Source organism: Salmo trutta, chromosome 36 (assembly GCF_901001165.1).
Source record: "Salmo trutta chromosome 36, fSalTru1.1, whole genome shotgun sequence".
Taxonomy (NCBI): domain Eukaryota; kingdom Metazoa; phylum Chordata; class Actinopteri; order Salmoniformes; family Salmonidae; genus Salmo; species Salmo trutta.
In genome coordinates this window covers 23,719,337-23,733,792 of record NC_042992.1, presented here as the reverse complement: position 1 = coordinate 23,733,792, position 14,456 = coordinate 23,719,337, and the positions used below count along the sequence as shown (strand labels likewise).

The following is a 14,456-nucleotide window of genomic DNA, read 5'->3' as shown; positions in this document are numbered from 1 at the left end:
CTGGACGCGCTCCTCGACTCCTCTGACCGGGGTACCTGCTCCTGCTGACTCCATGGTAGGTGAACGATTCTGTCAGGTGTGTGCGTACTGGTAACGAAGTCAGGTGCAGGAGAGCAGAGATTTGTGAACAGGCGCACACTTTATTGAGGCAAAAGTGCAAAACGCGCGATATTCTGTGCGCTCCTCGTCCCCTGCCTCAAATGGAAGAGTCGTTCCCCTGTCACTCTACCTTCGGGCAGATGGTCAAAGACGACCCGGAAGAAAAACAAACCAGTCTGGCGCGTCAACAATAAACACCTAACAAACAATCTTTCACAAAGACATGATGGGGAACAGAGGAATAAATACATGTAGATTGATTGGGGAATGAAAAAAAGGTGTGCAAGGAACAAGACAAAACAAATGGATACATAAAAAATGGAGCGGCGACGGCTAGAAAGCCAGTGACATCGACCGCCGAACGAACAAGGAGAGGAGCCGACTTCGGCGGAAGTCGTGACACAGCCCTAATTTCAACCTTCCTCATCAGAGCTTATATGAGACTAGGGAAGTGTAACAACGTGAGTATCTCCTCTATCAGAATGGACAGTAAAATCATCCTGACCTACTTCATCTCTCTGATCCAAGGTTTATATACAATAGATGCAGACAAGAACGGACAAACTTCTCTTTGTGCACTAGAACATAGTTTTCATAACAGTCGATACAATAGAACAAACGGCAAACTTCTATTTTGTTTTAGTTGTGAATTATCCTGTTCTATGGCAGAGGAAGAACATTGTGCTGAATGTGGCATAGTTGGTAGAGTGGAGTTATGGATGATGGACAAACAGACATGAATGCCTCGTTGGCCTTGTCTTTTCTTGTCTTCTACCTATTTCATACTGTTTGCATTGTCAATGTGATCAATCGTCCAACAAGGAATAGGGCCTATAGGAATACACAGAGATGAGTACCCAGTTGACCTTCAGTCTTCAACAAGCTTTATAGACATGGGTCTAAACAGTTTTAAATATTAAAGCTGCATTATGTAACTTTTTGGGCAACCTGACCAAAATCACATAGAAATGTGAGTTATAGATCTGTCATTCTCATTGAAAGCAAGTTTAAGAAGCGGCAGATCTGAGCTATTTTTATGCTTTCCGTTCTTAAGTCTTTTACTTTCAGTTTTGTACACCAGCTTCAAACAGCTGAAAATACAATATTTTTGGTTATTGAAAATATATCTCACAGGGTTTTAGATGGTACAATGATTTTCTACACTATACATGGCTTGTTTTGTCACATAAACTGAAATTAGGCTGACTATTAGAATTTTAGCAACCAGGAAATGGCGGAGTGATTTCTGCATATTGCACCTTTAACAAATATTCATTAATTCCTGTGAGACGATACAACAAGTAATATGTTTTAGTTATTTGACTAAACTTTAGTTACCCCCAGCTGACATTCTATGTCTTTCTGTCGCTTTCAGTGGAGCCTGCAGGGGAGAGAATGGCTCATAATAATGGCCAGAACAGAGCAAATGGAATGGCATCAAACACCTATAAAAACATTGTGTTTGATGTATTTGATATCATTCCACTGATTCCGTTACCTGTGTCTCTGTCTCTCTATCTCGCCGTGTACTTGGTTCAGTGGTTAGAGAGGTGGCCTTGATGTTGCTGTTTCTGTCGTGCTCTCTCATTGAACAAGAGAAGATAACGAAGGAAAGAGAACACCTCAAACTCCTTTTTTCAGGATCCACGCACATACACGCACAAACGCACAGACACACATTCGAGTAATCCCCACGGCCGCCACACATAAACACGGCGTCACATGGAACTGCCCCCAGGGTTGTCAAGTTACTCTGAGACGAGGCAATGGAGGTCAGAAGATGTGCCCCGGTCATCGTGTTGAGATAACGCTTGGCCAAATTACACACTGCCGTTCTGAAACCCTAGCTGCCTTCCTTATACGCTGATAGTTTCTCCTTTAATGTTTTCCAGTGATGACACTAAGCTGACAGAGAAATACTGAGTGACGGAGCGTTTAACCGTTTGTGTTCTGTGGCTGGTGGTGCAGAAGATACTGTAGATACTGTGAGCTTAACTACACAGTCATCATGGCAGAAGATAGTTACTGCATGGACTCAGTCTCCTTGTCATAAGTGATTCTGTATACCGTTGAAGTCGGAAGTTTACATACACTTAGGTTGGAGTCATTAAAACTTGTTTTTCAACCACTCCACAAATTTCTGGTTAACAAACTATAGTTTTGGCAAGTCGGTTAGGACATCTACTTTGTGCATGACACAAGTAATTTTTCCAACAATTGTTTACAGACAGATTATTTCACTTATAATTCACTGTATCACAATTCCAGTGGGTCAGAAGTTTACATACACTAAGTTGACTGTGCCTTTATACAGCTTGGAAAATTCCAGAAAATGATGTCATGGCTCTAGAAGCTTCTGATAGTCTAATTGACATAATTTGAGTCAATTGGAGGTGTACCTGTGGATGTATTTCAAGGCCTACCTTCAAACTCAGTGGCTCTTTGCTTGACATCATGGGAAAATCAAAAGAAATCAGCCAAGAAAAATTGTAGACCTACACAAGTCTGGTTCATCCTTGGGATGCCTGAAGGTACCACGTTCATCTGTACAAACAATAGTACGCAAGTATAAACACCATGGGACCACGCAGCTGTCATACCACCCAGGAAGGAGACGCATTCTGTCTCCTAGAGATTAACGTACTTTGGTGTGAAAAGTGCAAATCAATCCCAGAACAACAGCAAAGGACGTTGTGCAGATGCTGGAGGAAACAGGTACAAAAGTATCTATATCCACAATAAAACAAGTCCTATATCGGCATGAAAGGTTGGTCAGCACGGAAGAAGACACTGCTCCAAAACCACCATAAAAAAGACAGACTTTGTTTGCAACTGCACATGGGGACATTTTGTGCACTTCACAAACTAGATGTCATCACGAGGATGGAAAATGATGTGGCTATATTGAAGCAACATCTCAAGACATCAGTCAGGAAGTTAAAGGTTGGTCGCAAATGACCCCAAGCATACCTCCAAAGTTGTGGCAAAATGTCTTAAGGACAACAAAGTCAAGGTATTGGAGTGTCCATCACAAAGCCCTGACCTCAATCCTATAGAAACTTTGTGGGCAGAACTGAAAAAGCATGTGCGAGCAAGGAGGCCTACAAACCTGACTCAGTTACTCCAGCTCTGTCAGGAGGAATGGGCCAAAATTCACCCAACTTATTGTGGGAAGCTTGTGGAAGGCTACCCGAAACGTTTGACCCAAGTTAAACAATTTAAAGGCAATGCTACCAAATACTAATTGAGTGTATGTAAACTTCTGACCCACTGGGAATGTGATGAAAGAAATAAAAGCTGAAATAAATAATTCTCTCTACTATTATTCTGACATTTCACATTCTTAAAATAAAGTGGTGATCCTAACTGACCTAAGACGGGGAATTTATACGAGGATTAAATGTCAAGAATTGTGAAAAACTGAGTTTAAATGTATTTGGCTGAGGTGTATGTAAACTTCCCACTTCAACTGTATATTAGTACAGTATGCCATTCCAGACAACTCAAATCGAAAATCTCAGCTGTTCTGAATATGAGTGGCTCACGAATACAGCCTAACGCTAACACTGCGCTGAATGGTTGATATGTCCAAAATGTGTAGGATGCATTTTAGGCTACAATTAACTGTTTATTGTTGACATTTGTACGTTTACCTTTTCCCATTCCTTCCTTTTCCCCTCTCTCAGCTGTCCGGAACGACCGCAATAAGAAGAAGAAGGAGAGTCCCAAGCCAGAGCTGACCGAAAACTATGAGCTGAGTGCAGAACAAGAGGCCATCATAGAGAAGATACGCAAGGCTCATCAAGAGACCTTCCCATCACTCTGCCAGCTGGGGAAATACACCACGGTTAGTACTGTAGCACAAACACACACACACACACACACACACACACACACACGGAGATTAGAATAGACCAATACTACTGTACTGTATATTGTAATTTTCAGATCACAGAAATTCGTAACCGAACACCTCGAGAAATTCACAGATAAACCCTGAGGGGTTGGAAGCCAGGGTCAGCCACTGTGCAGTTTAGAGGTTAAGTGCCTTGCTCAAGGGCACAACGTCAGGAGATTAGCATGCACAAAGACACACTTGTATTTAGTTGTAGTTAATGCTCCAGGCACCGTTTGCATCAGTCAGTGTAGTGAGGTCTGCCGCGCACCACGAGCCTGTATCTCTCAGCCCTCTGTTAACACAAGGCACTGTCTGTTTCGTTTCTGTGATAGTGTACTTCTGACTGGCAGAGCCCACAAAGGGAATCGATCCTATGTACTGTACTGCAAATCCCCCTCTAATGCAGTAGCCAGAACTCAATTATGAGATAATCCTCGCTAACACAACTCATAAACCTCTCCTCTCTATGCACGTCCAGGAGGGTCGGATAGATTTTGAATGGAAATCAATGACAATCAAAGGAGGTTAGGACCCGTTTTTGTGGCAGGTGCTTCATGTCAACTGATAATCAATATCTGGAGAGTGTCATGAGAAGATAGACATTCTGCACTAGTCTTTAGAAAGCCTCAATAGGTTCCACAACTGAACGGTGCTCTTGTGCTCTGCGGCTGACCCTGTGCTGCTTCCATCCTATCCACGGTGTGTATGAGTGTGATATGTATTCTATTCTATTTTTTCTATTCTATATTATTCTCAGAAATCTCTATTACATTAACCTTGTGAGTATTATAAATACTATATAGACCGACTGCAACGATCATATGTCTTTTTGCAGTTTCATAATGTATGTTCTACTACCAGGGGATCCAGAGTAGACCATCCATAATGTTAGTTCCAGACCCTCTTGGTCAGAGACATCCATAATGTTAGTACCAGACCCACTTGGTTAGAGACATCCATAATGTTGGTACCAGACCCTCTTGGTTAGAGACATCCATAATGTTTGTTCCAGACCCTCTTGGTTAGAGACATCCATAATGTTTGTTCCAGACCCTCTTGGTTAGAGACATCCATAATGTTAGTACCAGACCCTCTTGGTTGGAGACATCCATAATGTTAGTACCAGACCCTCTTGGTTAGAGACATCCATAATGTTAGTACCAGACCCTCTTTCTTAGAGACATCCATAATGTTAGTACCAGACCCTCTTGGTTAGAGACATCCATAATGTTAGTTCCAGACCCTCTTGGTTAGAGACGTCCATAATGTTAGTTCCAGACCCTCTTGGTTAGAGACATCCATAATGTTAGTACCAGACCCTCTTGGTTAGAGACATCCATAATGTTAGTACCAGACCCTCTTGGTTAGAGACATCCATAATGTTAGTACCAGACCCTCTTGGTTAGAGACATCCATAATGTTAGTACCAGACCCTCTTGGTTAGAGACATCCATAATGTTAGTACCAGACCCTCTTGGTTAGAGACATCCATAATGTTAGTTCCAGACCCTCTTGGTTAGAGACATCCATAATGTTAGTTCCAGACCCTCTTGGTTAGGGACATCCATAATGTTAGTTCCAGACCCTCTTGGTTAGAGACATCCATAATGTTAGTTCCAGACCCTCTTGGTTAGAGACATCCATAATGTTAGTACCAGACCCTCTTGGTTAGAGACATCCATAATGTTAGTTCCAGACCCTCTTGGTTAGAGACATCCATAATGTTAGTACCAGACCCTCTTGGTTAGAGACATCCATAATGTTAGTACCAGACCCTGTTGGTTAGAGACATCCATAATGTTAGTACCAGACCCTGTTGGTTAGAGACATCCATAATGTTAGTACCAGACCCTGTTGGTTAGAGACATCCATAATGTTAGTACCAGACCCTCTTGGTTAGAGACATCCATAATGTTAGTACCAGACCCTCTTGGTTAGAGACATCCATAATGTTAGTACCAGACCCTCTTGGTTAGAGACATCCATAATGTTAGTACCAGACCCTCTTGGTTAGAGACATCCATAATGTTAGTACCAGACCCTCTTTCTTAGAGACATACATCATTTTATCTCCGTCCTTGACGCTACATTTGTTTACACCGGCGTGTTTCATGTTGAGCAGCAACAAACCTAATGGTGGGGGGAAATTAAAAATAGATGTCAGTAACAGATGACTTTGCTTTCCTGCAGATGAAAACATCAAAAGCACATCAGGGAAATGTCTCAGAGCTCGGGCAGCATTACGTGTGTGTGTTTGGGTTTGTGTGTGCTCAGGCAGCATTACGTGTGTTTGGGTTTGTGTGTGCTCAGGCAGCATTACGTGTGTTTGGGTTTGTGTGTGCTCAGGCAGCATTACGTGTGTTTGAGTTTGTGTGTGCTCAGGCAGCATTACATGTGTTTGGGTTTGTGTGTGCTCAGGCAGCATTACATGTGTTTGGGTTTGGGTTTGTGTGTGCTCAGGCAGCATTACGTGTGTGTGTTTGGGTTTGTGTGTGCTCAGGCAGCATTACGTGTGTTTGGGTTTGTGTGTGCTCAGGCAGCATTACGTGTGTTTGGGTTTGTGTGTGCTCAGGCAGCATTACGTGTGTTTGGGTTTGTGTGTGCTCAGGCAGCATTACGTGTGTTTGGGTTTGTGTGTGCTCAGGCAGCATTACGTGTGTGTGTTTGGGTTTGTGTGTGCTCAGGCAGCATTACGTGTGTGTGTGTTTGGGTTTGTGTGTGCTCAGGCAGCAGCGGGACGGAAACATTCATCTGGGTGAGTGATGAAGACATCGAGACTTTTGGGACGACCGAGCGTGTCTTCTCTTCCGTTTCATTCCCTTCTTTCCTGACACTTGTGAAAAGTGGAATAAATGCGGCTGATCCAGTGTGGGTCGGGAAGAGGAGGGGTGACTGGTACACACATACACACACGATGCGACGAGGCTTAGTTTAGTATTGTAAATTACTGTCAGTCTGTTTTAGGGCTACATTTACACCAGTCATCTATAAGAAGGCGTCAAGGTTGATTTGGAGGCTGGAGCCTTTCCTCTCTCTCTCGTTCTCTCTCACTCTCGCTCTCACTCCCTTCCTCTCATTGCTTAATCTCCCCACTGCTTCCGTCCCTTCCTCTCCCACCCTTCCTCCCTCTCCCATCCTTCGCCCAGCCCCATGTTAACTAAAACCCCCATGAAAGGCCAGACAGACAGACAGACAGACAGACAGGCAGACATCAGGGTATCTGTTGGTTTGGTTCTATACACTGAGAGCCTTCCTTACAGATAGATCAAATCAAATTTATTTATATAGCCCTTCTTACATCAGCTGATATCTCAAAGTGCTGTACAGAAACCCAGCCTAAAACCCCAAACAGCAAGTAATGCAGGTGTATAAGCACGGTGGCTAGGAAAAACTCCCTAGAAAGGCCAAAACCTAGGAAGAAACCTAGAGAGGAACCAGGCTATGAGGGATGGCCAGTCCTCTTCTGGCTGTGCCGGGTGGAGATTATAACAAAACATGGCCAAGATGTTCAAATGTTCATAAATGACCAGCATGGTCAAATAATAATAATCACAGTAGTTGTCGAGGGTGCAACAAGTCAGCACCTCAAGAGTAAATGTCAGTTGGCTTTTCATAGCCGATCATTGAGAGTATCTCTACCGCTCCTGCTGTCTCTAGAGAGTTGAAAACAGCAGGTCTGGGACAGGTAGCATGTTCGGTGAACAGGTCAGGGTCCCATAGCCGCAGGCAGAACAGTTGAAACTGGAGCAGCAGCACGGCCAGGTGGACTGGGGACAGCAAGGAGTCATCATGCCAGGTAGTCCTGAGGCATGGTCCTAGGGCTCAGGTCCTCCGAGAGAGAGAGAAAGAAAGAAAGAGAGAGAGAATTAGAGAGAGCATACTTAAATTCACACAGGACACCGGATAAGACAGGAGAAATACTCCAGGTATAACAGACTGACCCTAGCCCCCCGACACATAAACTACTGCAGCATAAATACTGGAGGCTGAGACAGGAGGGGTCAGGAGACACTGTGGCCCCATCCGATGATACCCCCAGACAGGGCCAAACAGGCAGGGTATAACCCCACCCACTTTGCCAAAGCACAGCCCCCACACCTATAGAGGGATATCTTCAATCACCAACTTACCATCCTGAGACAAGGCTGAGTATAGCCCACAAAGATCTCCGCCACGGCACAACCCAACGGGGGGCGCCAACCCAGACAGGAAGACCACGTCAGTGACTCAACCCACTCAAGTGATGCACCCCTCCTAGGGACGGCATGGAAGAACACCAGTAAGCCAGTGACTCAGCCCCTGTAATAGGGTTAGAGGCAGAGAATCCCAGTGGAGAGAGGGGAACCGGCCAGGCAGAGACGGCAAGGGCGGTTCGTTGCTCCAGAGCCTTTCCGTTCACCTTCATACTCCTGGGCCAGACTACACTCAATCATAGGACCTACTGAAGAGATGAGTCTTCAGTAAAGATGTAAAGGTTGAGACCGAGTCTGCGTCTCTCACATGGGTAGACAGACCATTCCATAAAAATGGAGCTCTATAGGAGAAAGCCCTGCCTCCAGCTGTTTGCTTAGAAATTCTAGGGACAATTAGGAGGCCTGCGTCTTGTGACCGTAGCGCATGTGTAAGTATGTACGGCAGGACGAAATCGGAAAGATAGGTAGGAGCAAGCCCATGTAATGCTTTGTAGGTTAGCAGTAAAACCTTGAAATCAGCCCTTGCCTTAACAGGAAGCCAGTGTAGGGAGGCTAGCACTGGAGTAATATGATCACATTTTTGGGTTCTAGTCAGGATTCTAGCAACCGTATTTAGCACTAACTGAAGTTTATTTAGTGCTTTATCCGGGTAGCCGGAAAGTAGAGCATTGCAGTAGTCCAACCTAGAAGTAACAAAAGCATGGATTAATTTTTCTGCATCATTTTTGGACAGAAAGTTTCTGATTTTTGAAATGTTACGTAGATGGAAAAAAGCTGTCCTTGAAACAGTCTTGATATGTTCTTCAAAAGAGAGATCAGGGTCCAGAGTAACGCCGAGGTCCTTCACAGTTTTATTTGAGCCGACTGTACAACCATCAAGATTAATTGTCAGATTCAAGAGAAGATATCTTTGTTTCTTGGGACCTAGAACAAGCATCTCTGTTTTGCCCGAGTATAAAAGTAGAACGTTTGCAGCCATACACTTCCTTATGTCTGAAACACAGGCTTCTAGCGAGGGCAATTTTGGGGCTTCACCATGTTTCATTGAAATGTACAGCTGTGTGTCATCCGCATAGCAGTGAAATTTAACATTATGTTTTCGAATGACATCCCCAAGAGGTAAAATATATAGTGAAAACAATAGTGGTCCTAAAACAGAACCTTGAGGAACACCGAAATGTACAGTTGATTTGACAGAGGACAAACCATTCACAGAGACAAACCCTGTCCTGACGGATAAACTCTGACGTGTACAGAATTGAAACCACTTAAGATCAATTTGTCACATCGCTCTTCTGGTTTCACAGTCTTCGAAAGCCTGACCTATGGCCTCTAGCTGGCTTGTACAGGGATAGAGTATAGGGTCTTTGGGTATTGCCAAAGATAATCTTTTTCTTTTTTTAGGAACAATGTTCCTATAAGGATGTTGGTCCATAAAGTTGAAAACAGAAAGGCCAAATATGGAGTTTAACGTTCTGACTCTAGGTGTCTTCTGTCGAGAGCTTCAAAAGCCCCAGTACAGCTAGACAGCCACAACTCCAAATCTACTGGGGGAAACACCACAGTGTGCCATTACAACAGCAAGATTTGTGACCTGTTGCCACAAGAAAAGGGCAACCAGTGAAGAACAAACACCATTGTAAATACAACCCATATTTATGTTTATTTATTTTCCCTTTTGTACTTTAACTATTTGCACATCGTTACAACACTGTATATAGACATACTATGACATTTGAAATGTCTTCATTATTTTGGAACTTCTGTGAGTGTAATGTTTACTGTTCATTTTTATTGTTTATTTCACTTTTGTTTATTATCTACTTCACTTGCTTTGGTAATGTTAACATATGTTTCCCATGCCAATAAAGCCCTTAAATTGAAATTGAATTGAGAGAGAGAGAGAGAGAGAGAGAGAGAGAGAAGGTCTCTAAGCTTGGATGTGAAGGCACCTCTCTGCTCCCAGCATCCCTCTGAGCAGAGGTCAAGGTTCACAGAAACCTGGAGCAGCAAAACCTCCTGAGCCAAATAGCAGAGTTAGATATGTACTGAGCTATGTCATGTAGATGGAAACATGCGATAGAGATACACTGCCTTGCCAGATAGATAGAGCTTAGCTAGTTTTGGGACATTTTGACAGGTAAATGTGAGATAGTCATGTGGGATAGTGAGATGGTCCTGAGTGACTGAAAGTTTTCTAGCAGGTTGAGATAGCGGTGTGTTTGACTGACAGCTAGGCATGGCAGCGTTGTGCAGGGAGTTTGAAAGTGTCTAACACTTTGTTTTTAGACTGATAGACTTTCTTACATACAGTATAGATTGGGCTTGGCGTGAGATAGTGTGTGATTGACACCGGAGCTTTGCGAACGATGTACTGTTGGGAGTGTTGAGAAGAGCAAGGGGAGATTTGTGAGGGATAATGTGGTAGACATGTAGGAACACAGACACACACACACACACACACACACACACACACACACACACACACACCTCAAACTTGTCTCAAGGCTTGGGGAGTTTCATGTCACCAATCAATCATTCAGGCTTTGTTCACACAGTTTAATAAACAAACAAGTAGAAAACACCATGGCGCTGGCACACCCTTTCTTAAAAAACGGAATATATAGCAGTGGTAATAATCATTCCAATCCTTTCCCATGGTGGATGATTGACATAACTAAAGCTAATCATTAGTGATTAAAGCCTTCCGCCTTCAAAGTATGTGTAAAGACTTTCCCTGGCGTAGGACAGCTCTGAAGGAAGAGTTACCATCAGTCTGTGTGTAGTTTCTCAGAGGTTAAAGGTTCACGGTTTGCCATACATTGCCATTTTTTTTACATTTTAGTCATTTAGCAGACGCTCTTATCCACAGCGACTTACAGTAGTGAATGCATAAATTTCATACATTTTTTTCTCCGTACTGGTCCCCCGTGGGAATTGAACCCACAACCCTGGCGTTGCAAACACCATGCTCTACCAACTGAGACACATTTTTGAGCCACACATGCCATCATTTTTTTTTCTTCTGTACAACACATACGTTTAGGAATGTCCCACAACTAAGCTTACCCCACCTCCTACTCTTACCTCTTACTCCTTCATTTCTACCAAGTAGTAGTACCATTCATTTTCAGATAGAAATAGAAATTCCACTCTCCTTAAATAACAAATCCTAGTAAAAAATAAACAGTGCAGTGTATTTATTTCCCCAGTTAGTCAGTCATGTAATATTTATGTCACATTCTTCAAAATGAAAATATACTTAATTTTTCAAATTGACAGAAAAACTGTCTTTAAATAAAGATAATTAGAGTCAGTCAGTCATGTAGGCAGGATGCATACCGCTGTGCTGCTGTCAGTACTGTCACGGCAGTAGCAGTAGGCCTGTAGATAGATAAAGCCTTAATCTGGATCACTAGTAATTATGTTGGCTCTCAGACTGAGAACTCCCTCATTATTACAAGAGATTGGTTCCTGACGCGCCTTTTGAACATCACTCCCCCTCAGCTTTCTCTCTCTCTCTCTCTCTCTCTCTCTCTCTCTCTCTCTCTCTCTCTCTCTCTCTGTCTCTCACTCTCTCTGTCTCTCTCTCTGTGTGTCTCTCTCTCTCTGTGTGTCGCTCTCTCTCTCTGTCTCTTTCACTCTCTCTCTCTCTGTCTCTGTCTCTCTGTTTCTCTGTCTCTGTCTCTCTCTTTCTCTCTGTCTCTCTCTCTGTCTCTCTCTGTCTCTCTCTCTGTCTCACTCTCTCTCTCTGTCTCTCACTCTCTCTCTCTGTCTCTGTCTCTCTGTCTCTGTCTCTCTGTCTCTCTCTCTCTCTCTCAGCTCCCTAGATTAGGTTAAAGCTCCAATTATGTGGTGAAATATTGCAATCCTTGTCCTGGGTGATTTAGGAGTTTACTGCTGGGTGAGGGGAGATAGTGGAGAGAGAGAGGGTGAGTGAGAGGGCTTAAAGCATGACAATGAATAAGGCTTCATTGACAGGGATGGTGATGAAAACGGCCCTGGCACTTTAAAAGACAAAAAAAAAACATTAGGGATATGTGGCCCTCAGCTTCAAGGAAAATAAGTGTGTGTTGTGTGTGTGTGTGTGTGTGTGTGTGTGTGTGTGTGTGTGTGTGTGTGTGTGTGTGTGTGTGTGTGTGTGTGTGTGTGTGTGTGTGTGCGTGCGTGCGTGCGTGCGTGCGTGCGTGTGTGTGTTATATAGCTCAGTCAGCCATTGACTATGAGCTACATTATTACTGCTATACTCTACTGTCATTATCCTTCACAGGTACTGGATAATAATGCTGCCAAGAGTCTTTTTTTCTTTTGTTATGCCTACACACACACACACCCCGGCCGGTGATGAAGTGCAGAGCGTTGGTTTCTACATTGGCAGCTTATTTTCTGACTTCGCAACTTGTCTAATTTGTTTGGATAAATGCCTTTAAAGGAAATTAGATCTCCCAGGCCACTTCCTTGTTTGGCTCTATTGAATTATGGGACTGGGGTAATTGACTGAAATTGCAGTGTGAGAGGGGGATGGGGGGAGGAGAGGGAATCAAACTGTGAATCTACCTCTTCCTCCCTATCCTGTCCTCCCTCCTTCGCCCAGGGGAGGAACAAGACGAGTAGCTTTAATATCAGAGATTCCGTCTCCCTCCCCATCCCTCCATCCCTCCCTCCATCTGCAACTCCTTTCTCCCCCATCCGCCAGTCAGAAGTGACACACAGTACAGTACAGTAGTATATATTGTCAGTGACACACATGACATTAGTATGTATTGTCAATCAGGAGCGACACACAGTACAGTAGTATGTATTGTCAGTGAGTAGTGACACACAGTACAGTAGTATGTATTGTCAGTGAGACGTGACACACAGTACAGTAGTATGTATTGTCAGTGAGACGTGACACACAGTACAGTAGTATGTATTGTCAGTGAGAAGTGACACACAGTACAGTAGTATGTATTGTCAGTGAGACGTGACACACAGTACAGTAGTATGTATTGTCTGTGAGACGTGACACACAGTACAGTAGTATGTATTGTCTGTGAGACGTGACACACAGTACAGTAGTATGTATTGTCTGTGAGACGTGACACACAGTACAGTAGTATGTATTGTCAGTGAAACGTGACACTCAGTACAGTAGTATGTATTGTCAGTGAGACGTGACACACAGTACAGTAGTATGTATTGTCAGTGAGACGTGACACACAGTACAGTAGTATGTATTGTCAGTGAGACGTGACACACAGTACAGTAGTATGTATTGTCAGTGAGACGTGACACACAGTACAGTAGTATGTATTGTCTGTGAGACGTGACACACAGTACAGTAGTATGTATTGTCAGTGAAACGTGACACACAGTACAGTAGTATGTATTGTCAGTGAGACGTGACACACAGTACAGTAGTATGTATTGTCAGTGAGAAGTGACACTCAGTACAGTAGTATATATTGTCTCTCTATGTATTGTCAGTGAGAAGTGAGATGTGTGTCTGTAGTGGCTGCTGCCTGCTGCAGCTCGTTCACAGTGATTTAAACACACACCTAAGGTACATCACTTAACCCCACGTCCTATCTACTCATCTCTCTCTGTCTGTCACACTCAGTCTCTCTCTCTCTGTTTCTCTCTCTCTGTGTCTCTGTCTCTCTCTGTCTCACTCTCTGTCTCAGTCTCTCTTTCTGTCTCTCTCTCTCTGTCTCTCAGTCTCTCTCTGTCTCTGTCTCTGTCGCTCTCTCTCTCAGTCTCTCTCTGTCTCTCTGTCTATCAGTCGCTTTCTCTGTTTCTCTCTGTCTCTCTCTCTGTATTTCTCTCTCTCTCTGTCTCTCTCTCTGTATTTCACTCTCTCTCTCTGTCTCTCTGTCTCTCTGTCTCTCTCTCTTTGTCTCTCTCTTCCTCTCTCTTTCTGTCTCTCTTTCTGTCTCTGTCTCTCTCTCTGTCTCTATCTCTCTTTTTCACTCTCTGTTTCTCTCTCTGTCCCTTAATTCAATTCCATTCAATTCAAAAGGCCACTCTTTTTCATCTTTCTCTGTCTGTCTCTTTCTTTGACTGTGAAGTCAATAGGAGGAAGACGTTTGTGTTTCATTTATTTTCTGAACTGTGAAAGTCAAATAGTCATACAGTTTTCGTTGAATAGAATTAAACATTTATTTATGCAAAGTTGTTGGGGGTCGAGAGTTTAACTTTTTCTATGGCTACAGTTCACTGTCAATAAAATGTCAAAAACGTGTGCACACCTTAATACACTCACACACACTCAGCAAACACTCACA

At 43.4% G+C, this 14,456-nt stretch overlaps 1 protein-coding gene across 1 annotated transcript in view; it reads left to right on the top strand.

Moving 5' to 3' along the window:
• Positions 1-14,456, top strand: part of LOC115175687 (retinoic acid receptor alpha-A-like) — a 107,940-nt gene that overhangs the window by 71,455 nt on the left and 22,029 nt on the right. Inside the window, exon 4 of the mRNA XM_029735125.1 lies at positions 3,786-3,946. Coding sequence (XP_029590985.1) covers positions 3,786-3,946 — 161 coding nt within the window. The remainder of the gene's footprint in view (positions 1-3,785; positions 3,947-14,456) is intronic.